Source organism: Centruroides vittatus, unplaced genomic scaffold (genome assembly GCF_030686945.1).
Source record: "Centruroides vittatus isolate TY-2023 unplaced genomic scaffold, ASM3068694v2 contig_108, whole genome shotgun sequence".
NCBI classification, from domain to species: Eukaryota; Metazoa; Arthropoda; class Arachnida; order Scorpiones; family Buthidae; genus Centruroides; species Centruroides vittatus.
The window spans coordinates 491,269-507,944 of record NW_027120695.1 but is presented as its reverse complement, the minus strand read 5'-3'; the positions used below and the strand labels follow the sequence as shown (position 1 = coordinate 507,944).

At 28.9% G+C, this 16,676-nt stretch overlaps 1 protein-coding gene across 1 annotated transcript in view; it reads right to left on the bottom strand.

Annotated features, from left to right (window-relative positions):
- Nucleotides 1-9,722, bottom strand: part of LOC136975021 (uncharacterized) — a 40,481-nt gene extending 30,759 nt beyond the window's left edge. The window contains exons 1-4 of the mRNA XM_067270014.1: nucleotides 8,488-9,722; nucleotides 7,645-8,419; nucleotides 6,085-6,153; nucleotides 5,920-6,009 (exon numbers count right to left, since the gene is read on the bottom strand). Coding sequence (XP_067126115.1) covers nucleotides 5,920-6,009; nucleotides 6,085-6,153; nucleotides 7,645-8,419; nucleotides 8,488-9,722 — 2,169 coding nt within the window. The remainder of the gene's footprint in view (nucleotides 1-5,919; nucleotides 6,010-6,084; nucleotides 6,154-7,644; nucleotides 8,420-8,487) is intronic.
- Nucleotides 9,723-16,676: the final 6,954 nt, after the last annotated feature.

Here is a 16,676-nt window from a genome sequence, read left to right as displayed (position 1 = left end):
GATATAGGGCTACCTAACGTTTGTGAAGCCAAATTCTTGATTTACCAATACCTATTCTCAGACCATCTTGTTTTACTTTTATTAGTCCCGATAGAGACACAGAAAGGTGAGAAAGTAACTATAAAACGACGTAAAATAAATAATTTCTCAATCGAATTATTACGAAATGCTTTATTTTCCTGTATCACCTGGAATTGCTATTACACAAATGATTTTTCCGTGTGTGAATTGGTTGATTATTTGCTATGTATGTTGTTAATTTTCACTGATAAATATTTCTCAGCAAAACAACTGAAAATATAAAATACATTTAAAAGAAAAACTTTCTTAAAGGAAACGATTTACGTTCACGTTGATTTTCAATATTTACTTGAACGACCTATCTGAAGTTATGCCCAACGACAATATGATTGCATACGCAGATGACATTGTTCTGATACATTCCAACGATTATCTCCAGACAGCGTGACATGAATTGAATTACGTTCTATGCAGATTAACTGATTATATGAGTTTAATGTCTCGAAAGTAAATAAAAATAAAACGAAATACTTCTGTTCGTAAATAAAAATTCAAATAGAAATAGATGAGATCAAGATAGAGTAAACAATATAAGATATCTCGAAATATGGGTAGATGACAATCTCACATAGAATTATTAAGTAAGACTGTCGTGAAGTTTACAAAAATAATAAGGAGAATTCAGGACTTTTTATAGACGTTTCACAGTATTAATATTATACATGTCTTCAACCAAAAAACCAATATAACATTGTCATCCGATTAACCATATATAAATTTTTGATGTAAACTGAAAGTCGCATTATTTCAATTCAAATGTTTTCTCCTGAAAGGAGTTTGTGAGAATCTGCGGTGAGGAAGTTATTACCCATATCACATATTTGTGTGCCGTCTAAACAGTTACCCCAGTTCACGTTGTCACTGAATGGGTGTATATTGTTATTTGTATCGTATATATTAATTGACAACAAATTATAAGCTCTGTTCTGGGGATGTAAGCTTGTTTGTCCCCATCTTTGATATAATTTGTTTTTTTTTTTCTGTATTTTCACTCAATTTACGTAAAAATTATTCTATTGTCCTGTTTATAATTAATAGCTTGTCTTTGTTTCTGTTTACTAAATGGAATTTCACAGTAAAATATTCGGAAACTAAATTATAAAAGCCAAACAAATTAAATAGCTTAATTTTTACAATATCCACTTAAAATGGATAAAAGCATTATTGTATATTTATTATTTATTCGTGCATATCGACGTCTTTCGAAGAAATAATCATTTATTGTAGAGTTTTTATAAGCTGAAAATTATTCTGTTGTCTGTGATGAAATTTGTTACAATTTAGTAATTTTTACAGGGACATTAAATTTTAAACCATGACATTAGTTAAAATGTATTAATTTGTACACAAACATTAAATTTAAGGCATATTTCTTCGTATTTCTTGGTGATCACGTGACCGAAAGCTATTTTTATCTTGGCGGGAATTTTTCCACAGTGATCTTTGTCATATCTAATTTGCATATTAATGATAGTACATTACTAATCTTTATTAAACAAATCTAGACATTTTATATTATTTAAATTTGGCTGGATTAGTAAAATAATTATATAAAAATTTTCACTATTTTGCAGGAAACTTCAATCCAGATGACGTAAGAGTCATCCATGGTTCGCGGGAGAATTTGCGCGATGATCTTTTTTATATCTAATTTGCATAATTATAATGGAAAATTATTAACCTTTATTAAGCAGATTTAGTTATTGTGTATTAATTAAATTCATCGGTTTTTGTGAAAGAATTTTTAAAAACTTTTAGCTTTTATTCAAAAACTTTTCGTCATGTGATGAAATTATTCACAGGTGCATTAAAATATGAATCAGTTCGTGGCAAAATTTTGTACAGTGCAGTCTGGTGTATCTGTGTTTCTGGTTTTTTCGAAGTTCACTGCGATAATTTTTTATTACGTGGATCCATACATTTTGCGTTGTTTTTAACGGATAAAAGGTGGAAATTTTACGCTGAATATAGAACTTGTTTTTTAGAATATGCTACTTTACAAATAGAAAAGTTGAAAATAATTTATTCTTCGACAATTTGGGAGAACTGACTTTTGGATATAACATATGGATATAAATGAAAGTATGTATTATTGAGCTACTAATTTATTTGTGTTTATGTGTATTGTTGTACTGCAACTTACTTTGTTTTACTACGTTAGAGAAAATAGGTCACACATTGGATCGCTGACATTTATACAGAAAAATTTATACTTGAAGAATTTTGTTTTGATAATTATTGCCTAGGGTTTATGTCGAAAATATTTTTCATTTATATTTGTAATTACAGTTAATTCGAATAGTAATGGCGCTTAAATATTTATAGGATTAATTGAAGTTTTCGAATTTTGTTTGAGGAAACTGAGGAAGGCAAGAGTATCGACAGTTGTATAATGAACTGAATTTAAGTAAATTAGGTGACTTTGTATGTTTCGATGTAGTTTTTTATAATATTACGATATACGAACTTTCGATTTTGTAAATTGTATTATACTAAAAAATAAGTTTTTTTCGTTATTCTCCTACTTAATGATGTATTTATAATGTTTCTGAATTAAATAATACTTATTAAATTGAAATCCAAGCTTTACAAAGTACTATGAATATTAGAGAAGACCGTTTTACTATAAACTACTACGTTTTACTACAGCTTACTCTAATGTTGATTCTACGAAAATTAGGTCAGACAAGGACCGTTAGACTAATGACGTAGGCTGTTTACTTTTTCCGGTTGCATCGGTGCTCTCCCCATAGCGTCATTTACAGAAGTCACACCTACTTTTTTCTGACGCGAGCCAATTAGGAATATTAATTTTTTTAACCAATCGGATGACGGCGGGAAATTTAAATTCGATTTATGTCGATAGATGGCCGTCTAAAATTTCATATTTATTTTAATTTTCTCTCTTTTATTGTAATTTTTCGAGAACTAAAGGATATTCCAAAACAAAGTTGGAGAACCCAACTACTCGTGAAAATTCTACGACTTCACGAAATGGTCCAGGTATTTTATAAGAATTTTTTAACGACTATAGTCGTCCTTCACCATTGCCACTCGATCGTCTTGGACGACTATTCTCGTCCTTCACTGTTAAGAGGTTAATATACGGGTCAAAAAACACATATCTGATTTAAAGTGCCGTCGAATAAATTTTGTGCTCATGATCATTGTGTACTAAATAACTGCAACATTGATAAATCTAATAGAAAGATCTTACATAAAAAAGGACATACCACAGAAAATTAAAAATAGAGCGTAGAAATTAAAAATAAAAATTGTATAAATAAAATTTCAAGTGTTAAAACCATTGAAAATTGGATGCAGATGTTATAGATATGTTAGCGAATATTAAACACCATCGTAATATTAATCATCCACGTTCAAAGATGTACATTTGCATAATGATTGTAAAAATTGGAATGTACTATTAACTAATATTAATAAGTTTTATGTTTCGTAGTCGCAGTTTATACAGTTTTTATAGATTACTGAAAAATATTTTTAAAATAGTTTATTGGTATATATGCAAATTTGTAAACCAGATTACGTGGTTGTGCTGGTAGTGCATGAGACCTATCTGTAACAGTTGTAGCATCTTCAATGATACGCCAAGATACAAATTACAGGTATAACAGATGTTAATATACCTTTCTGTAAAGTTCATTTATTTAGACGAATGGTAAAAAATCTTGTAGGAAGCTGTTGGTCTGTTTGTTCTTTGTCCGACCTAAAAACGAGATAAGATCCACTACGTATGCTGTTTGTATATATATAATTGCTGCATCTCAACCTTTTGAGGTACGTTTTCAATGTGTTATATGTACATAGTGCATAGTTCCTTGTGCATTATTGAATTTTAATTCGCGTGTTTGTATGTACAAATTTTTTATGTTTGATTTTATTGTTTACTTGGCTGAAAAGGGGCTAAAGCCCGAAACGCATCTTGTAATTAGCATCCCAACTAAATAAAAGGTGAATAATCTGCCCAGTGTTTTGGAAAGTGTCACTACATTGTGTTTATAGAGAGCAAACCGAATAAAATTCATTTAACTATCTAATATTATTGATAATAAGTATATAACTTTTAAAACTATAATCCTGTAAAGTTACATCACAAATAGATTAAATATTAAATAATTCAATACTTCAACTTTCTACGTGCAATTCAGAGTATATATACAATTCAAATTCCGGTTGATGTTACCTTAGGTAACCGAGATGGCGGTTTGTCTCTGATTCCAGCAAGGAAACAGTGGGACGCACGTTTTGACCTAACCTAATCTAATGAATTACCATAAATTATTAGCAACCAAATTATTAGAATAGGTTAGGTTAGGTTAGAACGTGCGTCTCACTGTTTCCTTGCTGGAATCAGAGACAAACCGCCATTTTCGCTACCTAAGATAACATTAACCCAAATTCCTAACTTAGGCTATATTAAATAATATGTGAGATCTGGAAATCCCCTTTGACGTAAAATTATAATAAATTATATCCGAATTAATAATTACCACTTTCTTATATCCGGATATAATCCGAATTATAATAAATTGTTCTCTATATTGAATCGAAAATTTTCCTATTATGAACATCCTGCCTAAAAACGGTCCTGGACGAGAAAATATGCGTCCCCGGCCGTATAACTGTCAACTATCCATTGTTCTTACGCTGAGTACGGATTATCTTGCAACTTAAGTTTATAGTTAGCGCCCGAATTCGTCATATTGTTTCCAATCCCGGGAACACCTGTGGCCTAAGCACATGCACGTGACCAACTTTCCCAGCAAAAAGCTATATAAGATGCTTCCTTCCCCCCTCAGGGGAGTCAATCATGGATTTAGATCGAGTCGCGATCATACCTTTTGTGCCTACGGAATATATTTGACTTTTGTGCCTCAAGTGCCACCGACCCTTCCCTTTAAACGGAATATTCGATCATCGTGATGAACAGCATATTTGAATTACTGATTGTCCAAGAGGTATGGAACCCACTTATGTGAACTCTCTCTCTCCGCGCGTGATAGGGATATATAGCTTTTTATATGTGACATATAAAAAGCTTTTATGTCAGATTTTTGTAACGTATATTTTGTTTTCCATTAAATCGTTGTTATCCTGTTAAATGGTGTCTTGTTTGCTCGAATATTCGCTTATTGCCTTACCACGACTCCACCTTCCCTCTTACACTCGACCGGATGAAAAAGTAGTCCCGTCCGTACGGGATCCCTACCGACAAATAAGCCATCTCTGACACGTGGGCAAGTCCCTCCGACTTGTTAGCCGAAATTCGACAGAGGTGTGACCTCGTCGTCCCTCCTCGGTACCCACAAATATAAAAATATGTAAATGTGTGTATATATGAGCGATTTTGCTGCGCGATATAAACAATTTCAACACTATGCATGCGCGACATAAACTGTGCGATTAGAAGCGAATCAAAAATATAAATCTAAGTTACCTCATATACGTTTTTTAAAACAACGTTTAAAGAAATAACAAATACATTTTCATTTTATATTTCTGTATGGTATGTGAGATGGTTTAAGCCCGTGTATAACTCCTCGATGTACGCAGTCTAGATAATTACGTCATCATCAAACATGTTTTACTTACTCTCCTTTCTGCCAGATAACCTGACAATAAGGGGTGTTTCGCGTGATGATGTGTTGCCTTAGCGCAATAAAAAGCTCAAGTTGATTTGCACATTCAAAACAATCATTATGATAACATATAGGTTCAAAACTACTGTTAACTCGTGTTTTAGGCATGTTGATTCTGATAACAGTAACGTGCGTCCCACTAGATAAGATTTGGACAGTTATTAGTGAATTTTCTTACCCATATGCTACTTGCCCTAGTTATAGTAAAACATCCTAGACAATTGATGCTCATGTGAGAGAGTTCACACATGGGCAAAAGATTATATATCTGAAAGAACAAACTATTTTAATTACTAGAATTTACGTATATTAGTGCAAATTATATAATATGAAATTTAATTACCGTAAGTAAATTTTCATCGTCTTCACTTTCCAAATAAATATCATATATTTTAGAATATGGATCTGTATGCTGTTAAAGTAAATAACACATTAAATATACAACTAAATATATGATGTTTATTATAATAAAAGTAGTAGAGAAATGCCGGTTCTGCCCCAAAAATTTAAATCTTAAAAATTATATGAATTTAATCAAAATCAATACTAAAATTCATTGAATTTATACAAAAATTCATTAAATTTAAAAATCTTAAAATTTAACAAAATCAACAAATGTAAACAAAATTAATTTATTTGTTATAAAAAGAAAATATAAAAAAAGTCAAACAAACTCAATAATATGAGCTTTATATTTATTCCCACAATCTCTCATACCCTTGTATACAAATTTAAAATTACTCATCTCATCTAAATCTTCATTCTCTAATTTTTTATTAAAACGATCAGGAAGAAAAACTTGAAATTCATCCAATTCTCTATCTCTAAGAACTACTAAATTTTTCTCACCAAAGCGAGTGCATATTGTTTTAATATATTCAATTGGATATTCGTAATCAATTTCCAATTCATATAATTTCTTTGTTGGAATATTTTGAAGTTTTCTAATATTGTTTAGTTTCTTCAATGTCTCCATTTATATAGGAAAAAAATTATTTAAAAAAAAATTAAATATAGGAAATTATCTATCAATATGCATAAATTTACCTCTTTCATCCTTCCAAATATAATAAAACATTTCTCTCCCACCATATTGAATTAATACCAATATTAGATTATTTACTACAAATTCTTGCTAACAATGAAACAACTATATTTTTATAATTATTTTCAATAAATTCGTTTGAGAATCTTTTCTTTAAAATCACATCACACCAATCAATTTTATTTTTATGTTTTATGATAAAATCTTCCGATAATTCTTGATATTTAACAACTGTTTTCCAGTCTAATACATTTAATCGATCTAAATCATCGAGTAATTGTTCCGATATGGTTTGATATCTTAAAAGTGATTTTAAATTTAATTTTAGAGCATTTTTCCTAATAAAGTCATTATCTAAATTTTGAAATCGTGATATCGCATCCCAATCTACTTTATCTGCATATTCTATGATAAATTTCGAAGATAATGATTGATGTATAGAAATGAGTTGCCAATTAACTTTTTCAGCATGTTGTTTTATAAAATTTTCAGAGAGAATTTGATGTTCTGATATTTTTATCCAATTAACTCTATCTTTAAATTCATTAATAAAAAATTCAGATAATTTTGTGTTTGTGATATTGAATCCCAATTAACTCTATCTTGAAATTCTCTTATAAAACGTTCTGATAACTTTTGAAATATTGAAATCAAATCCCAATTAACTTCATCTTTTAACTCTCTTATTAAATCTTCTGATAAATTCTCTCGTTTTGAAAAATTATCCCAATCAATAGCCCTCTTTATTCTTTTGTCCATTTATTTAAAAAAAAATTTATGTCCTAATGCTAATGTATTAATTCCATCCTCCAATATATATCTCTTATCATCATGTAGTGATAACGCCTTCTTATTTACTTTTATTGAATAAAGTTCATGTTTCTTGCTTCTAATTAGATTCATTGTTCTAGAATGTTCTGTTTTATTAAACAAACAGTCTTTATAATCATCAAATAATATCCTATTTTTAACAACACATTTCTTTACTCCTTTTGATTTCTTTGTAACCTGATCTACTTTTAAAGCATACATCTTTGCTCTTAAACCAACAAATTCTCTCATTATTTTTCCATTATTTTCATCCTTCATTTTTCCTAACACCTTCTTATTAACTCTTGGTATACCATATTGATTATTCTCAGGATAATCGGATGTATCAAAGTAATCAATCATTCCCTTCATATCCTGATAGAAATCATCAGTTTTTATATCATAAATGTAAGAATCAGTGTCTTGATATAACAGTTTTATATTATCACCATATTTAGGTTTCATTATATTATAATGAAAATCATACATCAAATGCTTTGAAAGATCTAATATACTCATTCCCACATAGATAGGTTTATTAAAGACTATATTTATCTTATACATGTGAATAGCACATAGGTTTTCAGTAAAAATGGTTCGATGTTTAAAGTTTGGCTTAGCAATTAATTTTTCTACTTGTTTAGCCTTACAACATAATCTTATGTCAACACGATTTCTTATATTTTCCATTGTCTTTCCAAACACAGAGTTGTTCATTAGCTTAAAAAAGTCCTTTTCAAAATCATTAGTTGCTTTAGTTCTCATTTCTGTATTCAGATCTATGTATTTCTTTAACCAATCTGATTGTTCGAATTCTAATACTCTATGTATTTTTTGAGTTTCATCCCCATTTTTAAATATTGTTTAAGATTTCTATAATGAAGCACATACTTCTTTTTATCATATAATGTGGTTAATAATTTGGATTGTTTTGATCCATCTGGTATTCTGTTCTCTGGAGCTAAAGGTAGATCAGAATGATAATCATGTAATTCTTTTGGATATTCCAGATCAACTTCTAAAATGTAACCAGACTTTGAGTCATCTTGTATTTGTGTTACATCTATATTTGTATCAGACCATCTAAATCCTCCATATGGTAAATATTGACTCATAGCCCATCCATATAAGTTATTAGCATCTAAATACATCAAATAATTAGATTCTTTGTTTTTATCATAATCTTTCATATACTTATTATTTGCCTTTCTGTATCTATTACAACATTGAGAGATTCCACCTCTTATTCCTTTTTCTATCATCAAAATCATATCATAATCAAATATTAGACCTAATTTAACTTTTGTTGTTTTTAACATCGCGTCCCATGATAATCCTGGTGCTGTGTAATACCATGCTGGGTCTAATTTATATGTTTTAATGCAAACATCTCTAAAATTCTCAAATATATCAGACAATATTAGAACGTCTGTTTTCACATATAAATCAGAATATTCACCCATATTCCTAATCTTAAATGCTTTCCAAACGTTTTGAGCATGTTCATAATCTTTATTCGTTATACCACATTCATTTAATATACTATAGAACTCTTGTTTTGGAGGGAGTTTATCCATTTCACATTTCTCCCACGAATCCATATAGTCATAAGGAAAAACACCTTTTCTTATAACTAAATCTAATAGGTGATTAGGAAAAAACTTAGATGTTTCTCTAAACTGTTCTTTTTTCAAATTACTAGAGAGTTTATCAATACTACTTGCCATAAATCTAAATGAATCTATAAACGTAAGTTTCATTTTTCCAATTTTCTTACTAAATGACAAATATCTCTCCTCATTGTTCGGTATCAAATCAATTGACTCTTCATCATATCCAAGTTCTTTAACAAATAAATGAGCGTCATATCCAGTTAGATTATGAATGAATACTGGTATAAAGTTAGGGTTTTGATATTTTAAATTACATAGATTATGGGCTGGTCCCCTGTATTTAGATGTTAAGTGATCATGGTCTCTAACTTTATCTTTATCTCCGTATATCTCTCCATCACATATATGACAGATATTTGTATTTTGAAAATGTTTTTCATCTTTCGCAGTCATATTTATTGGTTTAATGTCTTTATATATCTTTTCGATTTCCTCAACTTCTTTTTTCAACATCTCTACGAACTTTTTTACTGCATCAGGCCCTCTATATACAACTGGTTCCTTATATTCTCCATGTACTGTACATACTTTATGTAATAAGAAAAACTCATTGGTTCATGATGTTGATATTTCATTGTAAAAGACTTAGAGGGATCTGGTTGACATGTTTCCATTTTCTTAGTTAAACACTCAAAATCAGCATATATCACAAATGGAATCCTCATTGATTTTTTAAAGTTTTCAAATAAAATAGTTCCTCCCATCATTTTAATCTTTCCCATCTTTTTTTCTTTACAATCCATCTCATGATTTGTTAATTGTTCAGCAGAATTGTAGTACGTTAGACATCTTTCACATATATAAATCTTTTTTTCACTCTTTGTGATTTGTGATCCGACTAATCTAGATAGACTATTAATCAAACAGTAATGTGATTTTTCTTTATTTTTTTTATATAACAGATTTACATGCTTATCTAATTTATTTTTTGTTAATCTTAGAGGATATATTTCATAGCTCTTATTTTTTTCTTCTTCTTCTTTGTTCTTTTCTTTTCCTTTGTTCTTTTTTTCTTCTCCTTCTTTCTTTATACAGTGCTCTTCATAAGTATAAACATTCACTGATATATTCAAATTTTTTTAATTATAATGATCCCAAATATCCCTTCGTTATATTCTCCAAAAGGATCAAAGAATTCAAGTTAAAAAATGTAAGATTGAAAAGAGAGATAATTCCGAAAGAAATCATAAAATATTTAAAAACATCTAAAAAAGAAATAAGATATAACTCTAGTTTTCTTCAGAATCCTACATCTGTTAGATGTGGTTACTATTGCATGAAATATATAGTAGAAAGAAATAAAGGTAAATCTCCCATTGAAGTTCTATACTCATTTACACAAGAACCGAGCGAGTTTAATGAGAATTTTGTTTTATATAAATGAAACTAATAGTCTTAGATTCGAAAAATGCTGATAAATCAGAAGACTTTACAATCGAGTTTAAAACTCCAATACCTGTAAATAATTCAAAATTAGCTCTGAAATCAATGTCTATGTGGGTTTCTTGGCATAATATCGATGAAAAATTTAATAACAACACCTTTAGATATTTTGATAAAACAAAGTGGTATGATGTAACGATAGAAAATGGAAATTACACTCTTCGAGAACTAAATAACTTTTTAGTAAAATTCTTTGGAATTGCTCCTCCTATAAAGTTTGGAATTCATTTTGCAACAACGAGATTTATAATTCATTTAGAACCTGGATATAAAATTGATCTGAGTAAAGGAAAACTCCACGAGATATTAGGTTTCGAACCAAAGATATATGAAGAAGAAGAACAGAAAGGAAAATACATAGCAAATATTTCAAAAGGAATCGATGATATTCATATTCATTGCGATGTAATCAGTGGAGTAGAGTACAACGATTTCACGAGTGATATTCTTTATTCTTTCACACCCTCTCATCCACCTGGAAGTTTGATAAAAATTGAAGAGATTAATCCCATATTTGCTGACATTAATAGAAATCATTATATTTATAGAATTCGAATGTGGATAACCGATCAGGATGATAATTTAATTGACCTTAATAAACAGAGAGTTGTTTTTCGTTTAATTTTAGACTAAATAAATGAATTATAATAAACATAGACTGTTAGTTCGAAGTAAAAAATATTATGGTGGAAATATATTTATCGATGCAATTAAAACGGCTGGTAAGAAGTTATTGCAAATATTAGGAAGTCAGGCTAAATCTGTTGTTGAGGATAAGACGAAGCAGTTTAAAAATAAACTTGAGAGTATTTTATCTAAAAAATCTCCAACTGTGGAAGATAGAGTAAGAAATATTTTAACTAAACAAAGATTATATGGAACAGGATTCAAGAAATTTTTATACTAATAAATGGAAAAGATTTGGGATTTAACTCTTCCTAATTATTACAACAATGAAATCGAAAGTTTTGAGTACAAACAGTATAGAGAAGATAAAGTTACTGTTGATGAAAAGGAATCAGCGAAATATGAATTTAATATTAAAGATGTAAATGATATGATTTTATATTCCAGTGGATATATCTGCCCAGAACTAAAAATTATAAAACAGGATGGTTCTTCGATTAGTAGTGATAACGTAACTTTGGTAAATACTGGAAATTTATTCTCGAGATCTGAATTACACATTGGTAAGACACTAATTGAAGAAATTGAATTACCCTCTTTAGTTCATCACATTAATGGTCTTATAAACTTTACAAAAGATTATTCTACTTCCGAAGCAACCAATATGCTGTTTTTCATTGACACCTCAGAATCACCAGATAAGCAAGTTTTGATATTTGATGGACCTGATGATCAATCTCTCGGAACTAAAGAAAAAATGGATACCTTTCTAAAAGGATTAAAGAAAAATGCAAATTATAACGAAGGATTTACAGAAAGATGGATATTAACTAAAAACAGTAACAAGATCAAACTGTGGATACCAATTAAACAGATGTTTGGATTTTTCAATGACTTTAGGAAAATAATATCAAACATTGATGCTAGATTTGTGTTCTGGAGAAATTCAAATAATGATATGATCTATACCGATGTTATCAATCCGAATTATAAAGTTATAATATCTGATATTTCACTTTGGTTACCACATATTAAACTATACCCAGAACCTCAAGTTAATTTTAATAGTGTATCTCTAAATCCCTCATCTGATATAGAAATTAATTGGTGTTCTGTTAGATTAATTAAAAGTAATGTTCAAAATGGTTCTAGTGGAACAATAATTGTAAATACAACCACAGATGAAATCAGAAATATTTTTGTAATCCCACAATATCAAGAAAAAGAAAACGATCAGAATCAAAATAATATGATATTTGATAACTTAGATATGATGAGATGTTGGTTAAGAATTAATAATGATAAATATCCAACAGAAGATTATAATGTTAGCTTTAAACCGGGAGAATTAGATTATTCGAGATATTATTCTGATTTCTTAGCGGGAGGATTAAATACTAATAACACAGAGTCTGGTTGTTTAGTAAGTTATACAAACTATGGGAGACTGTATCCAATAATTCATTTCGATGTTTCTAATCACCCCTCTTATAATAATGTAGATAATTTGAAAGTTGAATTCTTTTGGCAATTGAGAGAAACACCTGCTAAACCGTATAGATTTTATTTCGTTTTAGTTGAAAAAAGAGAAGGAATTATGAATATGTACAACAGGACTTTTAAAACTATTAAAACTTTAAAGTAATTAAATGGCGTGGTTTCCTTTTGGTCATTATTATGATGAAGTAAAAGAAGGTCCTCCTGGTCTTCCAGGTAATGGTTTCAAATTAACGTATGATGGAAATTATGATATGCAAAATAAGATCTTAAAATATTGCGAACATCCAATAGATAAAAAAAAAAGCTACAACCAAGGAATATATTGATAATAAGTTAAAAATTATCAAAGAATTAAATAATAATTTTACTAATAAATTAAAAATATTAGAAGATCACATAACAGATAAAACTAATTCAGAAAAAAATATTGAAGAATTAAATAATGATTTTCAAACTTTTGCAAAAGAAATTGCTAATAAATTTAAAATATTAGAAGAAGATCATATAACTGATAAAACTAATTTACAAAAAAATATTAATGATTTAAATTTAAGTATTAATAATTACATAACAGAAACAAGTAAAAGAATTCAGGAATTAACTAGTAAATCTCTGCAAATGTTTAATGGCGCATTCAATGCAAGAAACAAAAGAATTGGTAATGTTGATGATCCAACGGAAGACAAAAATGTTGTGAATAAACGATATTTTGAAAATAATGCAATCGTTTTAAAAAATGACGTGTTTGATGTTAATAATAAGAAAGTAATAAACGTTTCAGAACCTACTTATGAATTTGAAGTTGTTAATAAATATTACGTTGATACTAAAATAACGAATGAAATAAATAAAGTGCCCCATACAAGTATTATTGAATTTAAATTTTTGTTAGAGAGGGGAAGGGCTTATCTCCCGCTAGAAAAATTTAAAGGAAAAATTAATGAATATCTGTAACCAGAAAATGGATACATTAGAAAAATAAATCATTTTACGGAAAAAGGGGAGCGCTGGTTTAGATTTTGGAATATTTTTAAATAATACATTAGCAGAAGAAGAAGGTAATGTCATTCCATTTAAAGCACGAGATTTGTTGACAGTTGGAACCCTCAGTAGATATCCAGCCAATGGAAACCGCATTCTTGTGGAAGAACTACATTTAATATATTTATTTGTTGTATATGATATGTAGTTTTTATTTTATTTTATTTTTTCACATGATGACGTTTTAATATTGATTATTTTTTTCCTATATAAATGGAGACATTGAAGAAACTAAACAATATTGGAAAACTTCAAAATATTCCAACAAAGAAATTATATGAATTGGAAATTGATTACGAATATCCAATTGAATATATTAAAACAATATGCACTCGCTTTGGTGAGAAAAATTTAGTAGTTCTTAGAGATAGAAAATTGGATGAATTTCAAGTTTTTCTTCCTGATCGTTTTAATAAAAAATTAGAGAATGAAGATTTAGATGAGATGAGTAATTTTAAATTTGTATACAGGGGTATGAGAGATTGTGGGAATAAATATAAAGCTCATATTATTGAGTTTGTTTGACCTTTTTTTTATATTTTCTTTTTATAACAAATAAATTAATTTCGTTTACATTTGTTGATTTTGTTAAATTTTAAGATTTTTAAATTTAATGAATTTTTGTATAAATTTAATGAATTTTAGTATTGATTTTGATTAAATTCATATAATTTTTAAGATTTAAATTTTTGGGGCAGAACCGGCATTTCTCTACTACTAATAAATTTAATTTAATAACTATATTACATTATATATATTTTTATTTGTAGCATCCATTGTGGATGCATACTATTGTATGATTGTGGATTCATACTATTTACTTTTTTATCTTACAAAATTGCTGCAAGTATATAAATGCAACTGATTGATTAATACGTACTAATTATCATATAAAATTCAATTATATTGTTTTCATTTTAAAGTTATAGGGGGGGTTTAGCCAGGTAAACATGCTATGTTATCTTAACAGTGACTGCAAAGCTGATCTGCGAGCAACTGATGCAGTCTGTCAGAGAAGTAGGCTTGTACTATGGTACGAAACATAATTGTAAGAAATGCATTAATATCAAATGCGGTATCAAACCTGTTGTATTTTCACAAATGTCAAGTCATCAAGCCATTCGTTTACTGTAGTGTTCAAAGTGTTTAGCTATCGGTTAGTGTTCGTGTAGCCGTTCGTTAATATGAGGCCAAAACAATGTTTACTTAAAATTCCAGACTAAGCATTTAGGTAAAACGCATTTCATGTCGTGTATGTCGCGTACATTGTGGAGCACGGTCTGCACAGTACATTATATTGTGATTATCGGGCTCTCATGTGGCTTTGAAATTTGGAGCGCAGAAGAAAGGAGAAACAAATCCTTTTGTTATTCATCTTGATACTTTACTGCTAAAATTTTACAAAAACGATTCAAACCGCCCGGATTATATAGCTGTGTCTTTTAAAATTATAGAGAAATAAAGTGCCGTGAAAAACTCATACTGTTCACCGTAATAATAAATCTGTTCTCTTCTAATATCGATAACTATTATGATTGTGCCTTTTGTTTGCACTTTGTAATAGATCTGTGTTTTTAATTGTTACTGAAAATATTGTATTAATAGCGCTTTTGTTCTTACGCTTGATGCTTGCACGTTAATTGTAGCAGTTAAACGGTAAACAAACTTCTCTTTCAATATAGTTTTAAGTTAAATCATTTATTAGATCGTATGTATCGCTAATATAATCGTTTCATAGAATTACATCATAAGAAATTTATAATAAATAGAATTCGTTAGACATCCATTGTAATATACTAAGATGAATCTATGTGAATGTGAATGTGACTTAAAATTACATTTTAAAGCAAATTGAAACTATAATTTAAAAATAAAATTCCATCGAATTGGTACAAGTACCGTTCATTGGCTGAGCCAAAAGCATCCAAAGGAAGGGGCTAACTCAAAAAATTAAGTCTATCAATAAAGAAGTTATAATATCAAAGATTTAGAAATAATGTACTTAAGAATAAAAATTACATTTATTAACGTGTGTACAAGTGCATTGCGATGATCCGATAAACCATATTTCTCATCAAATATATTTTAAAAAATAACGTTTAGAAATTCAAACAGATAAATTTTAATTAACTTTTTTTTCGTCCTTTTGATGTCAGTGGGCAGGATTCAGCACCTGTCGCCCACCCATTGTATCAAACAGTGAAATCGTCCATATACTTATCCAAAAATTGCTTTAATATCTTAAATGGTAAACTGTACAAAAAATATAACATTCATTATAAATTTTACTTGATAAAATTATTATAGGAATTAAGATGGGAAATAAAATACAGTAGAGCGTCGTTTATCCGAAAGCCGGTCAACTGAAAGCTTTCCAGTCGGACTGTGTCGTGCTGAATTAAACGTTTTTGATACTAGATTAACTTCTAAAGTATATTTTTTTTTGTTTTTATATTTTTCAATATATTTATTTTGTTTGTACAAAATAAAGAAATAATTTTTTATGATACAATAGCCTCGATTATTATTATAAAAATTTTCGTTAGGCTTAAAATCGACGGAAATTCAACACGAAGCGACACGCAACGAAAAAAATTTCAACATCGGACAGATTAAAATGTTTTTCGTACATAATCGGTTCGGTTATCCGAAAAATCAGTTATCCGAACAACCACAGTCTCTAATTGATTCGGATAAACGACGCTCTACTTTAGTTATTTTATTCCGGAATCATAATGTTCAAAGCTAGCCATTTTGCCACAATAAATTTCGTAACTTCATGGCAAAAAGCTAATA